At 44.3% G+C, this 17,541-nt stretch overlaps 1 protein-coding gene across 2 annotated transcripts; it reads left to right on the forward strand.

Moving 5' to 3' along the window:
* The first annotated feature begins 1,348 nt into the window (after positions 1 to 1,348).
* Positions 1,349 to 13,630, forward strand: LOC307180974 (protein SSX1-like). 2 transcript variants are annotated; one of them, XM_079911667.1, is made up of 6 exons: positions 1,349 to 1,383; positions 7,430 to 7,582; positions 8,028 to 8,142; positions 8,499 to 8,594; positions 12,971 to 13,075; positions 13,537 to 13,630. In XM_079911667.1, exons 1-5 carry the CDS (start codon positions 1,357 to 1,359, stop codon positions 13,069 to 13,071), a joined length of 492 nt encoding a protein of 163 aa, XP_079767793.1. In that variant the 5' UTR covers positions 1,349 to 1,356; the 3' UTR covers positions 13,072 to 13,075; positions 13,537 to 13,630. The 2 variants fall into 2 exon arrangements, with proteins under 2 accessions (XP_079767793.1, XP_079767794.1); XM_079911668.1 differs by having other exon boundaries at positions 1,365 to 1,383; positions 7,448 to 7,582.
* Positions 13,631 to 17,541: the final 3,911 nt, after the last annotated feature.

A 17,541-nucleotide genomic window follows, 5' to 3' on the forward strand; every position in this document is an offset into this window, starting at 1 on the left:
TCGGTAGTGGGAAGCAGCCGTATAGCACAGGGAGATCAGCTCGGTGCTTTGTGACCACCTAAAGGGGTGGGATAGGGAGGGTGGGAGGGAGGCTCAAGAGGGAGGGGATATGGGGATATAGGCGTACATATAGCTAACTCACTTTGTTATACAGCAGAAATAAGCACAACGTTGTAAAGCAATTATACTCCAATAAAGATGTTTTTAAAAACCAAAAAAATAATGCATACATACATTTCTATTGTTTTATGCCACAAAGTTTCTGATAATTTGTTACAGCAGCCACATAAAATTATGTGTGATTATAGAAGATTAAGTAAATTATGTTAAAGGTCCTTTGTAATTTTAAGATTCATTCATTCATTCAACCAACCAACAAATATTTGAGGCAATATAGAAGAGTAAGTAAAAGCACAGACTTTGGACTCAATTCAACTCGGGGGTGAACTCCAGTTCTGCTACCTACTGATCCTGTGACCTTGACCAGGTTGCTTAACTCTCAGCACCTCAGTCTCAGCATCTGCACACAGGGGATGATAACAGTACTTAAGGAGCAGTTGTGAAAATTAAATGGAATGATGCACATAAATGGCTTTGTGCTTGGCACATGGGTCATTGCCCTGTCCTCCTTGCCCTAAGAAGGAGGAGGAACTTAGATCAGGGCTGTGATGGAAAGCCCAGGGGATATTGGAGGCACTATTGGGGACCTATTGGGGGTGGGTGTAGGAAAGACTTCCTAGAAAAAAGTGACTTCCGGGCCCCCTGAGGTACGCAGCAAGCCCCAATTACATGGGTATTCTTTTTGATACTATTATTGTAAATATTAGTATTAAGGGATAAAGCATGTTTCTGGTTATCGGGTCTTCCAGAAAAAGCACATATCGAAAACGCACATATCGAAAACAGGTTTTTTTTCTTTAAGTTTAAAATTTTTAAGTTATTAGAGAGGTCCTAGGAGGCCCTAGGAAAGACCCCATATCTGAGGAAATTGGAGACTGATGGGAAGGATTTGAGATGGCAGCCTGCCTCAGATATACCATTTATTAAAATTAAACAGCAGAGGGTAGAAAAATGTAAGCTGAATGCAAAAGTAACATCTGAGCATGCGTGCTCACAGGCCTACAGAACCTCGAGTGGCCAATTCTGGTGGGAAGCAATCTTGCTTCAAGCCGGAAATTCGAAATCTCCGCCAACTTCGAAAAGGCGAGGAGCCTGGACTGACAAATCCCACTACCGCCTCACTTGCTCCACCTACTTTCCTGATCTCCGATTGGCCAGATCACGTTCATTAACGGCTCTGATTAGTTGATTGTTCTTGGGCAGTTGAATTCTGGGATTTCATCTCATTGTCGAGCAATGCTTCACTGCCGCTTCACCTCCGAGGTAAGTTCTCTCTGAGGGCCACCCTAGACAGGTTAAGGGGGGGAGCAAGTAGAAAAACCAAGAGCTCCTGCTGGTAATTAATGTGGTTGGGTATTTTCTGTACCTCCCAACATCCTCAAGATTGTTAGGACTGAGAGACGACTTAAAGCCTTTTGGGGTAATCCCCGTCAGGCAGACATAAAACTAAAACTGTCTTCAGTCTGTGAGACTCCCTAATTGCTCTTCCTGAGGGAAGCAAAACACCCCTCAGCCCCAGAAACCCCCAAATCAGCCAGACGCCCCTACATTTCCTCAACCAGAGATAATAGCCTTTGCCTAAGGGACTCTTTTATCGCCTTCTCTGGGATAAAGAAGCAATGTTCTTAGCCTAAGACCCCCCCCCCCGAGAGACTCCCAATGCCATCAGTTTGGGGTGCGCCAGACTGCTTCATTGAAACTTCCTACATTCTCAGCCTGAGTGATGGGTGGTCCTACAATCTCAGAGATTCCAGCTCTCTTCACTCTAATAATTTTCAAATAACGTAGTAATAGCCGTTTTAAAATCAAGGTATAGTTGATTTACAATATTATATTAATTTCAGGCATATAACATAATGATTCAATATTTTAATTGATTATACTCCTTTTTTTTTTGCGGTATGCGGGCCTCTCACTGTTGTGGCCTCTCCCGTTGCGGAGCACAGGCTCCCGACGCGCAGGCTCAGCGGCCATGGCTCACGGGCCCAGCTGCTCCGCAGCATGTGGGATCTTCCCGGACCAGGGCATGCACCCGTGTCCCCTGCATCAGCAGGCGGACTCTCAACCACTGCCCCACCAAGGAGGCCCTACATAGCAGTTTTTATCTCTTAATCACCTACCCCTGTTTTTCCCCTCCCCTCTTCCCTCTCCTCACTGGTAACCACTAGTTTGTTCTCCATATCTGTGAGTCTGTTTCTTTTTTGTTATATTCATTTGTTTTATTTTTTTAATTCTGCATATAAGTGATAACATACAGTATTTGTCTTCTTCTGTCTGACTTATTTCACTAAGTATAGTATACTCCAGGTCCATACATGTTGTTGCCAATGAGAAAATTTTATTCTTTTTTATGGCTGAGTAGTATTCCATTGTCTAAATATACCACAGCTTTATCCATTTTCTGTTAATGGACACTTAGATTGCTTTCCATATCTTGGCTGTGTAAATAATGCTGCTATGCATATTGGGGTGCATGTGTCTTTTCAAATGAAAGTTTTTGGGTTGTTTTTTTTTTTGATATATGCCCAGGAGTGGAATTGCTGGGTCATATTGTAGTCCTATTTTTAGTTTTTTGATGTACCTCCATACTGTTTCCCACAGTGGCTGTACCAATTTACATTCCCACCAACAATGTACAAGGGTACCCTTTTCTCCACATCCTCCCCAGTGTTTGTTGTTTGTGGTCTTTTTGATGGTAGTCACTGTGGCAGGTGTGAGGCAATATCTCTTTGTGGTTTTGATTTGTATTTCTCTAATGATTAGCGATATTGAGCATCTTTACATGGGCTTGTTGGCCATCTGTATGTCTTCTTCAGAAAAATGTCTATTCAGTTCTTCTGCCCATTTTTAAATAGGGTTGTTTGGGTTTTTTAATATATTGAGTTGTATAAGCTCTTTATGTAATTTGGATATTAACCCATTATCAGTCATATCATTTGCAAATATTTTCTCTCTTTCAGTAGGTTGTCTTTTTGTTTTGTCAGTGGTTTCCTTTGCTGCTCAAAGGCTTTTAAGTTTAACTAGGTCCCATTTTTTTAAATAAATTTATTTATTTATTTTTATTTTTGGCTGCTTTGGGTCTTCGTTGCTGCATGTGGGCTTTCTCTAGTTGAGGCGAGCAGGGCCTCAGGGCTTTTCATTGTGTTGGCTTCTCTTTGTTGCAGACCATGGGCTCTAGGTGTGCAGGCTTCAGTAGTTGTGGCACACGGGCTCAGCAGTTGTGGTCATGGACTCTAGAGCATGGGCTCAGTAGCTGTGGTGCACAGGCTTAGTTGCTCCACAGCATGTGGGATCTTCCTGGACCAGGGCTCGAACCCATGTCCCCTGCATTGGCAGTCAGATTCTTAACCACTGTGCCACCAGGGAAGTCCTAGATCCCATTTTTTAATTTTTGTTTTTGTTTCCTTTGCTGTAGGAGACAGGTCCAAATAAATATTGCTACAATTTATGTCATAGTGTTTTCTTCTATGAGTTTTATGGTTTCTGGTCTAACATTTAGGTCTTTAATCCATTTTGAATTTATTTTTGTATATGGTGTGAGAAAATGTTCTAATTTCATTCTTTTACATGTAGCTTTCCAATTTTCCTAGCACCACTTATTGAAGAGGCTGTCTTTCCCCCCTTGTATATTTTTATTTCCTTTGTCATAGATTAATTGACCATATGTGTGTGGGTTTATTTTTGGGCTTTCTATTCTGTTCCATTGATCTATGTGTCTGTTTTTGTGCCAGTACCATACTGTTTTGATTACTTTAGCTTTGTAGTATAGTCTGAAGATACCTCCAGCTACTAATTTGGGAGTGTGATACCTCCAGCTTTATTCTTCTTTCTCAAGAATATTTTGGCTATTTGGGGTCTTTTGGGTTTCCATAAAAATTTTAAATTATTTGTTCTAAGGACTTCCCTGGTGGTCCAGTGGTTAAGATTCTGTGCTTTCACTGCAGGGGTGTAGGCTCAATCCCTGGTCAGGGAACTGAGATCCTGCATGCCATGTGGTGCAGCAAAAATAAATAAATAAATGATTAATTAATTAATTTGTTCAAGTTCTTTGAAAAATGCCATTGGTATTTTGATAGGGATTGCATCAAATCTGTAGATTGCCTTTGGTAGTATGGTCATTTTAACAATATTAATTCATCCAATACAAGATTCTTTCCATCTGTTTGTGTAGTCTTCGGTTTCTTTCACCAGTGCCTTATAGTTTTCCAAGTACAAGTCTTCTACCTGTTTAGTTATATTTGTTCCTAGGTATTTTATCCTTTCTGATGCAAATGTAAATGGTATTATTTCCTTAATTTCTCTTTCTTTCATTGTTTTTTAAAAATTTTTATTTATTTATTTTTGGCTGCATTGGGTCTTAGTTGCCGCACGTGGGATTTTTCGTTGTGGCACGTGGGCTCTTTGTTGCAGTGCACGTGCTTCTCCCTAGTTGTGGTGTGCAGGCTCCAGAGCATGTGGGCACAGTAGTTGCAGTGCACCGGCTCTCTAGTTGGGGCGTGTGGGCTCAGTAGTTGCAGTGCATGGGCTTCTCTAGTTGTGGCATGCAGGCTCCAGGGCACACGGGCTCAGTAGTTGCAATGTGCAGGCTCTCTAGTTGTGAGCCCATGGGCTCTGTAGTTGTGGAGCACAGGCTCCAGGGCATGTGGGCTCTGTAGTTGCAGCACAAGGCTCTCTTGTTGTGGCACGCAGGCTCAGTAGTTGTGGCACCCGGGCTTAGTTGCCCTGCGGTATGTGGGATCTTAGTTCCCTGACCAGGGATCGAACCCACATCCCCTGCATTGGAAGGTGGACACTTAACCACTGGACCACCAGGGAAGTCCCCACTGATAGTTCATTTTTATTGTATAGAAATGCAACAAATTTCTGTATATTGATTTTGTGGCCTTCAACTTAATGAATTCATTGATGAGCTCTAGTCATTATTTTGGTGGCATCTTTAGGATTTTCTATGTGTAGTATCATGTCATCTGCAAATAGTGACAGTTTTACTTCTTTCTTTCTGATTTGGATTCCTTTTATTTCTTTTTCTTATCTCATTGCTGTGGCTAGGACTTCAAATACCATGTTGAATAAAAGTAGCAAGAGTGGGCATCCTTGTCACATTCCTGATCTTAGAGGAAATGCTTTCAGCTTTTCACTGTTTTTTTAAACTTTTCTTGAGTATAGTTGATTTACAATGTTGTGTTACTTTCTGCTGTACATCAAAGTGTATGTGTATATACATATACATATATCAACTCTTTTTTTAGACTATTTTCCCATATAGATCATTACAGAGTATTGAGTAGAGTTCCCTGTGCTATATAGTAGGTCTTTATTAGTTATCTATTTTACATAGAGTAGTGTGTTTATGTCAATCTCAGTCTCCCAATTTATCCCTCCCCACTTTATCCCTGGTAACCATAAAATTGTTTTCTACATCTGTGACTATTTCTGTTTTATATATAAATTCCTTTGTACCATTTTTTTAGATTCCACATATAAGCTATATCATACAATATTTGTCCTTCTCTGTCTGACTTACTTCACTCAGTATGACAATCTCTAGTTCCATCCATGTTGCTGCAAATGTTATATTTTGTTCTTTTTTATGGCTGAGTAATATTCCATTGTATATATGTACCACATCTTCTTTATCCATTCCTCTGTCGATGGACATTTAGGTTGCTTCCATGTCTTGGCTATTGTAAATAGTGCTTCTATGAACATCGGGGTGCATGTATCTTTTTGAATTATGGTTTCCTCCAGGTATATACTCAGGAGTGGGATTTCTGGATCATATGGTAACTCTATTTTTAGTTTTTTAAGGAACCTCCATACTGTTCTCCATAGTAGCTGTACCAATTTACATTTCCACCAATATTCCCTTTTCTCCACACCCTCTCCAGCATTTATTGTTTGTAGATTTTTTGATGATGGCCATTCTGACCTGTGTGAGGTGATACCTCATTGTAGTTTTGATTTGCATTTCTCTAATAATTAATGATGTTGAGCATCTTTGCATGTGCTTTTTGGCCATCTGTATGTCTTCTTTGGAGAAATGTCTAGCTTTTCACTGTTGAGTATGATGTTAGCTATGGGCTTATTATATATGGCCTTTATTATGTTGAGGTATGTTTCCTCTATACCCACTTTTTTTTATAAAGTGTGTATAGAGTTTTTATAATAATTGGATGTTGAATTTTGTTAAAAGCTTTTTCTGCATCAATCTATTGAGATGATCTTATGATTTTTATTTTTCAATTTGTTAATGTGGTATATCACATGGATTGATTTTCAGATATTGAACCATCCTTGCATCCCTGGGATAAATCCCACTTGGTTATGATGTTTGATCCTTTTAATGTATTGTTGGATTCGGTTTGCTAATATTTTGTTGAGCGTTTTTGCATCTATAGTAATCACTGATATTGGCCTCTAATTTTCTTTTTTTGTGATATCTTTCTCTAGTTTTGGTATCAGGGTGATGCTGGCCTCATAGGATGAGTTCAGAAGTATTCCTTCCTCTACAATTTTTTGGAATAGCTTGAGAAGGATAGATGTTAATTCTTCTCTAAATGTTTGGTAGAATTCATGTGTGAAGCCATCTGGCCCTGGACTTTTGTCTTTTGGGAGTTTTTAATTACTAATTCAATTTCATTACTGGTATTTGGTCTGTTCATATTTTCTATTTCTTCCTGGTTCCATCTTGGGAGATTGTACATTTCTAGGAATTTGTCTGTTTCTTCTAGGTTGTCCATTTTATTGGTGTATAGTTTTTATAGTAATTTCTTATGATCCTTTGTATTTCTGTGGTGTTGGTTGTAACTTCTCGTTTTTCATTTCTGACTTTATTGATTTGGCCTTAGTAATAACCTTTAAATTCACTCATGTTAGGGATCTTCATTTCTTTTCAACAGAGCAAAACCCCACATCCCTCTGCCTGAAAACTGAAACCCTTCAGTCAGAGACACCATATGATCTCCGGGACTTACCTCCCCCGCTTTGCCTCAAAACATCCCCCCTCAGTAAAACTATACATTCACTTCACTGCTTCCCCAACAAGGGTCTTCATATCTTTCCTTCAGGATAAGCCGAACTCCAGGAAAACTACTAACAACAGTAACCCCCCTCAAAGACTCAATGCTGCTTTGATCATGCCCACAGAAAACATGTCATCCCTAATCAGTCCTTCTCCCAGAGACCTCCAGCCCCCTATTCTCATCTTATTTCCCCACCCCCATGTCCTTACTCAGGGACAGATAAGCCAAGGATGGAGAAAAGTAGAACCTTAATTACAGGTGACTAACTGAGTGTGGCCTTCCCTCAGCACTTTCTCTCCCAACAGAACTTTTGGCCTTGTGGCTGGACAGATCCAGGATGTGTTCCTCGAGATCAGACCAATCCCAGGACCATGAACAGAGGCAGGTCCTTTGAAAAGAGCCCCAGGGAAGATAGCCAGAAATCAGAGAAGAACTCCAAGGTGAGGTGATCTGGAGGGGGCAGAGGAGTGGACCAGGGGACAGTGTAGGGTGGCTAGATTTCTGAGGAGAGGAGGTCAGAGGCACTGGGAACAAGGAGCAGCATGTCACGAGGACATCCAGAGCTTCCCACCCTCACTCTGTCCTTGCCTAGCATCCCTGGGTACAAGATCTGTGACCTTGTACTGGATTGGTTGACTCTCAGTCTATTCCAGAAGGTGAGAGGAGAGGATGCCACCAGCCTTAAGCACCTACTGCATGCCAGGTGAGAACCTAGGCAACGTTACCCATGTTCTGTCAGTTAGCCATGACATCAGCCAGGAAGGATTATTATCTCCAGTTTACAGATCTAACATGGAGGTCCTGCAGCCAAGGAAGAGTTCCTGGCTGAGTGTCAGACATGTTTAGCTGAGTCATTGCTAGGATTTATTCTTCTTTCTTTTCTAGGCTTTCAAGGATATTTCCAAATACTTCTCTAAGAAAGAATGGGCAGATCTGGGTTACTCAGAGAAAATCACCTATGTGTATATGAAGAGAAACTATGACATCATGACTGATCTAGGTAACAGGAAGTTCTGCGTCCAGACAAGGCTGGGAACAAATGACCATCCCTCTTTACATGCCATGGCTTCTTCTTAGGCTGTGGCAATTGTCCCACATTTGTCCTTTTGTGTGGGAAGAAATCCCAGGGCAGCTTCCAGGCATTCTTCTCTTTTACTGATATGTCCTGTGCAAGGCTGTGGACTGGGAGTGGCCACAGAGATGATCTGTCCTGGATCCTGTGCACTTCTCTCCCACTGGCCCTGATTCAGAACCCCCCTCCCCCAGCTGATTAGCTTTACTGTTGGTGCTGTGTCACAGCATTCAACCCTCCTCTCAGGTTGCCTGTTAAGAAACAAATATTTTGCATCATTCTAGGTCTCAAGACTACCCTACCAACTTTCATGTGTCCTAAAAAACGAGCCACAAAATCCAACGGGCATGATTCTAAAGATCAGAACCCCAGGAATCTGCGTAAGTGACAGAAAAGGGTCTCCTGAAGCCTGTCTACTTTGGGGTCCAGATGGGGAAAATTTAAAGTGTAAATCTACCCAAAACTTCTAAAATAATAGAGCATAGGTATTGGATAACTATCTTAAGAGAGAAAGTGATTAACATTATGTAATGACATATGGCTATTTCTCTGTGTTTTTTACCAAAACCAAATAGTTGTCTCACTCCTAATTGAACCTGATTCTATGTGTTGAGTTTGAGAGAGAGTCTGAGAGAGCAGTCCTCTGCACATTGACCTTTCCTACTTGTCAGTGAGCAGAGGCAACGTAGGGTTAAAAAAGTGACAGATTCTAGATATCTTTGTGAATTTCAGCAGTGTATGTACTCACTTAAAAAGGGGATAGGATACGTTCACTTGCTCTTTTGCTCTGACAGCACAGTTGTAAGAAGACAGGGTCAGAATGTTCAAAGTGTCTCCAATAGACCTTTGACTCTCCAGCTAAACAGGACAGATTCCACAAGCTCCCAAAATTACTGCGAGAGGACTGAAAATCCAGTGCTTGAGTATCTACAAAGTTCTTGACATTTAAGAGGTGTTCTTATACTGGAAACATCCCAGAACCGCTGGATTAAATCATCCATGGTTCATCATACACTTAACAGTTTCATTGAGGCATACTATAAAATTCACCATTTTAAGTATACAGTGATTTTTGGTTAAAGACCAGTCTATTTAATTCTTTGGGGAAACAAGTAAGAAATATGTAGTGAATAGGATGAGGCAGTGATGGGGTTTAGTTCGCTTTTTATAAATCATCAGAAGGAAAATTATGAATTGATGCTGCAAATAAATGTATAAACCGTTATAATTCAGAGGCTTGTCTCAAAGTAACTCCTTGACGGTGAGTGGACTCATAACCCTCTGCTGCAGAATTCTGATACTACAGGAGTCTCTCTGCAGTTTGGGAATATTTACCAACAAAGAAAAATTCTGATTTGTCGCCTTCTTTTATTGTTATTTTTTTTTAATTTTTTTTTTTTTTTTTTTTGCTGTACGCGGGCCTCTCACTGTTGTGGCCTCTCCCGTTGCGGAGCACAGGCTCCGGACACGCAGGCTCAGCGGTCATGGCTCACGGGCCCAGCTGCTCCACGGCATGTGGGATCTTCCCGGACTGGGGCACGAACCCGTGTCCCCTGCATCAGCAGGCGGACTCTCAACCACTGCGCCACCAGGGAAGCCCCTGTCACCTTCTTTTAGATGAACCTGCTCAGGAGGCTTCCAACATGCGAGAGAGAAAACACCTGAAGGTGACTGCCTCCCAAATCCAGAGGACCAGAGACCGTTTATCTCTCCATGGATGTGAATATTGGTAAAAGTGGGAAAATATTGAGAATGACCTGGCCCTCACTGCCTCCCTTTCCTGATCTCTTTATCACAATGCCTGATGTAGTATTGAGAGCTTAATAGTAATTAACAACAGTTGTGATAGCTGATACTTCTTTTGTTTTCATAGTGATGCCAGACTTATTTTAGGCAATTCACATGGATTAATTTATTTAGTCCCTAAGAAAACCTCTATGACATTGCTACTATTATTATCCCCAAATAATAATGAGGATATTATTATTATTAAATAATAATAACAAACATGCGGGTATTGTGGTATAGAGATGTTAAATAATTTGCTTGAGACCACAGTGGCAGTGGTCGTAGTCTAACCCAAAGCCCCAAACCATTTCCAAATTCGTGAATTTTTCGTATGTTTCCGAAGCTCAGGCATTTCCCCTAGGGCTAAACTCGCAGATGCTGCTGATGCTTCTGTTTAGATGCCCAGTCTCACAACAGGAAGTACCAGCTCCCATCTGCTCAGTCAAAGGGCCCCTTTCACATTGCTTGGGAATCGCCTGGACTGTTGGCCCCTCCCTTCTGTGAGCTCCTTCGGGGCCTTGTCTGCACCTGAGGCATCTCTGAAGCCTCAGTCCCAGCCCAGGGGGACCCTTAGAGGGTTCTTGAATAAGTTCTTCCACAATTGCAGATTAAACTCTAGTTTAGAGGGTAAAGGGATCTGGCGGGTGCGTTGCCAGTGTGGACACGGTTGAGGAGAGAATTCAAAGAAGGATCATAAAAGAACATATTCATTTTTATTATTACCACGTTTAAACAGCATTTGTAAGCTCAGAAATTTCTTTCATTTAGCTTGTTTTACAGTTATTGTTCACTGATTCATAAATGAGGGAGCTGGTTATACTGTTATTGCTCACTGTTTCATAAACAAAGGAGCTGAATGAAGGTTAGCTTGAGGTTGTTGGTCAGTGACACACCCTGACACCAGTAGAATTGGTAGAGGAACCACCTCGCTTAATTCCAATTGAAATGTTCTTGCCAGGGTAGGACAGGATGTCACATCTGGCACCACTTTCTTGGCTGTCTACGTGAATTTCCGTGAACCATTCCTTTCTTCTCCCTTCCCTATATTCATCCCCCCACACCATTTGCTAGCAGTGTTTTGTCCCTTCTGTACATTGTTCCATTTACTCTCCCAGCAGCTGTCTACTAGCTTATATTCGATCCCTTATATTTTATAGAAGCCCCTCCTCACCTTTACAGACCTCGTGGATTGTTAAGAGTGCTCTGCTTCCCCAAATCTTCCATGTACCACACTCCTGCTCACATGGAGACTCCTCTTGGCGAGAGTGTCAGTCTGGAAAGAGTGTGAAGACAAGCATTCTAGTCTTGGAAACACCCTTCATGTAGACCATTCCTTTTCCTTCTAACTTCCCAGGTTTCTTGTAATTTAGGTACAGGTAATATAATGATCTCCCAGACTTGTTGAGAACTTTAATTAAGGTACTGCGCACAAAGACACTTTGTAAGCTCTAAAGCACTCGAGAAATGCCATTGATACTCTTTGTATGTGACCTTCACATTTAGAAGGTGATGCCCAAGAAGTCCAAAAAGAAAAAAAATCCTTCGAAGTTAGTACCAGTAACATCAGGCTCAGAGTAGGCTCAGGAACAGCTGTGCCCCCCGGGAAAAGCAAATACCTCTGGTCAGCAGAGTAAGAAAACATCAGGTAAGAGGAAACTCTTTGGGAACAACTCCTCTGGCTTCCCTGGCCATGTTCAAGTGCATGGGCTAGGTGTGGGAGATGGATCCTGGACAGGCCTGGGGCCAGGCTGGGCTGAGGAGCTCACCCAGCTCCAGCTGAAACATTAGAACTGACTTCCAGGGAATTTCCTGGTGGTCCAATGGTTAGGACTTGGCGCTTTCACTGCCGGAACCCAGCTTCGATCCCTGGTCAGGGAACTAAGATCCCACAAGCTGCATGGCACAGCCAGAAATTAAAAATAAACAAAACGGGGCTTCCCTGGTGGCACAGTGGTTGGGAGTCTGCCTGCTTATGCAGGGGACACGGGTTCGAGCCCTGGTCTGGGAGGATCCCACATGCCGCGGAGCAACTAGGCCCATGAGCCACAACTACTGAGCCTGCGCGTCTGGAGCCTGTGCTCCGCAACGAGAGAGGCCACGACAGTGAGAGGCCTGCGCACCGCGATGAAGAGTGGCCCCCCGCTTGCCACAACTAGAGAAAGCCCTCGCACAGAAACAAAGACCCAACACAGCCAAAAATAAAAATAAATAAATTTAAAAAGAAGGCTCAACATTTTAAATAAATAAATAAACAAAACAAGGCCAAAAAAAATTGACTTCCAGAGTCACAGACTTGAGTTTCATCGATATGAAAGCTGTGTAACTCAGGGCAAGCCTTCCAAATTCTCTGAGCTCCAGTTCCTAGTCCATAAAACGGAAATAAAGAATCAGAGTTCACAGGTTATTCAAAGGTGTTCAATTCAAGGAACTTCCCTGGCGGTCCTGTGGTTAAGACTCCACGCTTGCACTGCACGGGGCACGGTTTCCATCCCTGGTGGAGATCCTGCATGCCGCGCACAGAGCAGCCCAAAAAAAAGTGTTCAGTTGAGTCTACAAGCCCTGATGCCATGAAAGGTGCTCAGGTCATTATTCCGTCCGTGATAACCTGGGAACATATCTTACTCGGAGTTTTATCCCCACCTTCAGCTCAATGCCTGGCATACAATATGCCCTTAACAAATACATGCTGAATGAAAGAAGGTCGGAATAAATGTTCTGGTGAGGAAAGAGGTTGGGAATCTAAATCTGACAATGGAAGGAGCCAGAAGCTAAAACTCTAACTGGCGTTTGGTGTGTGTTGGTGCAGGTTTAGTATCTCAGCCTCTCTGAGCCAGAAGGTGTGGGGAAAAGACTATGTAAAAGGCCTGTGGTCACTTGGGAGGGAGGAGGCATTTCCTTATCTGACAAAACAGGGCCCAACACTCCCTAACCCACCCAACCCCCATTTACAAACTCTTTTCCATCACAGGACACAGGAGAAGGGAGATTAATGTCTGGACCCACAGACTGCGGGAAAGAAAGAACTTGGTGGTCTATAAAGAGATCAGTGATTCCGAAGAAGATGACTAACTCTGTAAGTGACCTTTCAGTCCATCCCCACATCCCCGCAAAATGCACTGTTCTCTTATGGTACTTGTACCCCATCTTGTTGCTTGTTCCCAAATCATTCCTTTCTCCCTGTCCCTTGGGATGCAGCTCTGAGGCTAAATGAGGAGGCTTCCTGTGCTTTTTCTACTCCCTGCTCTGTATATCCAGAGATCTTCCCTCCCCAGGATGCTGTGGGCTCCCAAACCCCAGGTCATCTACTGGCGTGTAGGCCACACCTTCCTCTAGCCTAGAAACTCATAGGACAGATGAGGGAGTTGCTGTAGCCTGAGCAGAAGTTTGGCCTTTAGGAGCAGCGGGAGGAGCACATAGACCACAAGGCAAGGTGGAATCGGAGTGCACAGGGCTATGCAGGTCAGAGTTAAGTAGTGATTTTTCAGTCAATGGGAGCTCATCGCCACTTATTTTCCTTCTCTTTCCATGCCTCAGCCTCAGGGATGTGACAAGTGCCCATGATAAGAAGCAGAACCTGGTGGCCTTTCATGAACATGGGCATGGCTGTGAACTCCTAGCCATCAGCTGTATAGCAAGTGAAAGAAAGAGTTCACAACAGTGAAAAGTTAAACATGAATTTTCTTACTATGTGCCAAATGTTGCTAGATGTTAGAGTTGCGTTGATGAGCAAGACATATACCTAATGTGTATTTCTCTCTTTGTATCCATGCATCTACCTTAGAAAAACAAGTATTGTCAAGTATTCTTTGTACAAAACGGCACTAGCCTCCCTCTCTCCAGATGCAACTACTGAGACCAGTTCTGGGTGTTTGATTCCAGATGTTTTTCTCTGCATTTACACACACACACACACACACACACACACACACACACGGTACAACTATGAGCATCTCTGACCTGCTTTTCCCCACTAGCAGCGTGTCGTGGACAAGTCTGTCTCACTCTGTTTCCTGTTCAGCATGTGCTCCATGCTACAAACCTCCATTATTCATTTACCCTGCATCAGTCACTGACAATTAATAAATATTTACAAGTTTTTCCCAGTTGTTTGCTCCCATTCTTGTGCACACAACCCTGTGCACCTGTGTGAGTGTTTCTTTAGGACACGTTCTTAGAAGTGGAATTGCTGTGTCAAAGGGTTCATTCATCCAACACCTAATGGGTTTGTACTGTGTAATAAGGGCCATTCTAGGTGCTGGAGAGATGTCTGGGAACAAGATAAACAACTGTCCCTGCCCATGTGGAGGTGATAGTCTAGTGGGGGATGTTGCTAGTTTTTATTCTGATGGATGCTGTACACCCCAGTCCTGGAGCAGGATTCTGCAGGTGGTTGGACACCTTGGCCTTTGCTCTTTCTAAGATCTTCAGGGTCATGGGGCTGGGATCCACTTGGGAGTATGTGGGAGGAGACAGAGATGAAACTGTCAACTGGGGAACATGGAGGAATAGGGAAGGAGAGGTCCATTGTGAGGACCGTGGTGGACAGGAATGGAAGAGTCCACTTAGTCATGATTCAGGGGAGCAACAGATGGAAAAGTCCACTGGACAAAGGCATGAAATTGCCCATCTCACAACCAAGGGCTTGGGAGCTGGGATAGGGGTCAAGTGTTGAGAATGGGATAGTCCTGTCCCAAACGAACCGTTGCAGGCCACAGAGCTGGAACAGTCGGCTCTGGGGAAGGGAAGAGAGGAGTCTATTTTAGAACAAACCATTGTGTGTGTTGGGGGACATTAAGGCTACCAACAGAGATCCAAGGTGACTTACATGGGACATCAAACACCAGCCCCAGATGGAGGCAGTGTTGCACCATTTTGACCATCCACTGCCCATCACCTCAGCCTCCTGGCTCTCATCCAGCCTTGGAAGGTCTCCACTCTTCTGCTGAGGCCTCCATCTCCCCTACCTCTGCCTTCATCCCACCACTGGACGCATCCCCTCACCCCAACAGATTTGAATCAAAGGCGGGAGGAACCGTAAGCCAGCAGATAATGGGCTCCTGGAGAAGGGCAAGAATCAAATCTCTCCTTGGACTCTGGTCACTGTGACTCAGGTTGGAGCCATGGTTGCTGGGCCAGAATTGGGTCTACCCCCTCCCACAAACACTCTGTGATAGCTGCAGGGTCACAGGTTGCTGTCCACACAGCAGCCCTGGGGCCGGGCCTGGGTCTGGGTCTCCTAAAGACCTCGGGGATGGGGGACCCTGCCCAAGAGGACCTTGCTCTGGGAGACTGAGAAGAGCCTCAGAGAATCACCACTCTGTGGAGCTCTAGACCTGGGAGTTGGCATCGACTGTGACAGACAAGTGGAAAAGGAGGCGTGGCCCTGGGTATGGACAGATGTGGACACCCACATAAACCCTCCCTGACCAGCATGTTCTGAGGCACAGCCTTCCTCACAGGGGTGACCCTCCCTGCAGAGCCAGCTCCTGGGGGCTGCATGGTGAGGGCATCCCAGTTTACCTGAGTCCCCACCTACTCCTCCAAGAATAATAATGTCTTGCCACTTAGGGTCATACCTTTGTGTGGACAGGTCCCAGGCCCTGGAGTCTGCATCCCAGGCCAGGAACAACATCTGCAGGAATGAGGGAGGTGTGGTCCGCTGGAGTCTCCCCCTCTCAGCCCACCTTCCATAATAACCATAGAAAGTACAATTACTATTCATCTTATGTTTGCAAAGTGCCTGGGCTGATACTAAGCATCTCGTACGGATTCTCCTGTTTTATCTCCACAACCAACCTCTGAGCACAGACACTATCATCATTATGATACTATAGATGTTATATACAGCTAGAGAGAGAGATTGTAATGAGAGATGGAGACACAGACAGACGTCCAGCTTCTTGCCAGAGTACCTACAGCTGGCATGTGCAGGAAGAGCTGAGTTTGGAACTCACCATGACTTCAGAGACAGTAAGGAAGATAGGTATGTATTTGGGGAGTGGAGAGACTTGAATGAGCTCTGAGTTCTGCCCCAAATCTCAGGGTGGAGAATGTGGAGTCATTTTTCCAAGACAAGGAACCCTAGAGGTGGAAGAGGGGCTGGCAGAGAGGCAAGGGAGACCCAGGGCCAAGTGGGGGTTATCACAGCCATCGGCGGGAGAGGGTGCCAGGAAGGAGGGCATAAGGAGTCAGCTGGCTGGGGTCGGAGGTTCCCCAGAACTGTGAGGACACCCTGCCTGGCGCTGCAGGGAGAGGTGGGTGCTGCCCAGGTCAGTGAGGTCACTCTACCTGTGCCTCAGAGGAAACAAATTCTATTTTACCCCAGTGCTGTTCTTCTTTCCTCAAATTTAATATTCTGCTAGTAGACATTGTGTACCTTATTCTCTGTGCAGATACGGAAGAGGACATCCAAAAGAGTTACAGAAGGATTGGATTTTTCTTTCTCCCAAGGAAGATGGGATCCACGAGCTGGATTCCTCTGCACAGGAGACGGGTACAGGGAAGGATGGCTTGAAAGCACTCTGGAGTCATGACAGGGAGCATTTTCCCTTAGGTTCCCTGGGTAGATACAGCTCTTTCCTTCCTTCCTTCCTCCCTTCCTTCATCCCTCCCCCCTTCCCTTCCTCTCCTCCTCCTCTCCTCCTCCTCTTTCCCCTCTTCCCCTTCCTCCCTCTCCTCCTCCTTCCCTTCCTCCTCCCCCTCCTCCTCCTTCCCTTCCTCCTCCCCCTCCTCCTCCCCCTCCTCCTCCCCCTCCTCCTCTTCCTCTTCCTCCCCCTCCTCCCCCTCCTCCTCCTCCTCCTCTTCCTCCTCCTCCCCCTGCTCCCCCTCTGCCTCCTCCTCCTCTTCCTTCTCCTCCTCCTTCTCCTCCTCCATGTGACAGATCCAAATTTTGAGATGCAGGGAGACCATGGTTTTGCCCGACCCCAGAAGTCAGCCTGTATGTGGCCCCCAAGGACACCCCCAATCAGCCTCCTCCCCGCATCAAGCCTGGGGCCCAGTGTGGATGCACGTGCTCTTATGATGAGGGTCCAAAATGACTTTTTTATTAAATTTCCAGTCTCTGTTTTGTTTCTCTTTCAATAATTTTAAAAACTGGTTCTAAAGCAAAATCCTGGGAATTCCCTGATGGTCCAGTGGTTAGGACTCCACGCTTTCACTGCTGAGGGCCTAGGTTCAATCCCTGGTTGGGGAACTAAGATCCCACAAGCTGCACAGCACAGTCAAAAAAAAATCCTCTTCATAGTAGAGAACTGGGAAAATGCAAGGACATGTGAGAGAGAACAGTACATCCATCACAAGAAAACAGTTCTGAGCTTTATTCACCAAGACCCACGGTAAAGAACACATTTTACAAATGACTCTAAAACAAATGCTTCACAGAACAATACTGACCCTTATACGTGTGATACTCTCCAATATTTTCTATTCTGTTTTATGATGTGCTATGTTATTTCATTCTAATTCATTTAAAATGTGCAATTCTGGGCTTCCTTGGTGGCGCAGTGGTTAAGAATCCGCCTGCCAGTGCAGGGGACACGG

This window comes from Stenella coeruleoalba (assembly GCF_951394435.1).
Source record: "Stenella coeruleoalba genome assembly, chromosome: X".
In the NCBI taxonomy this organism is placed as follows: Eukaryota; Metazoa; Chordata; class Mammalia; order Artiodactyla; family Delphinidae; genus Stenella; species Stenella coeruleoalba.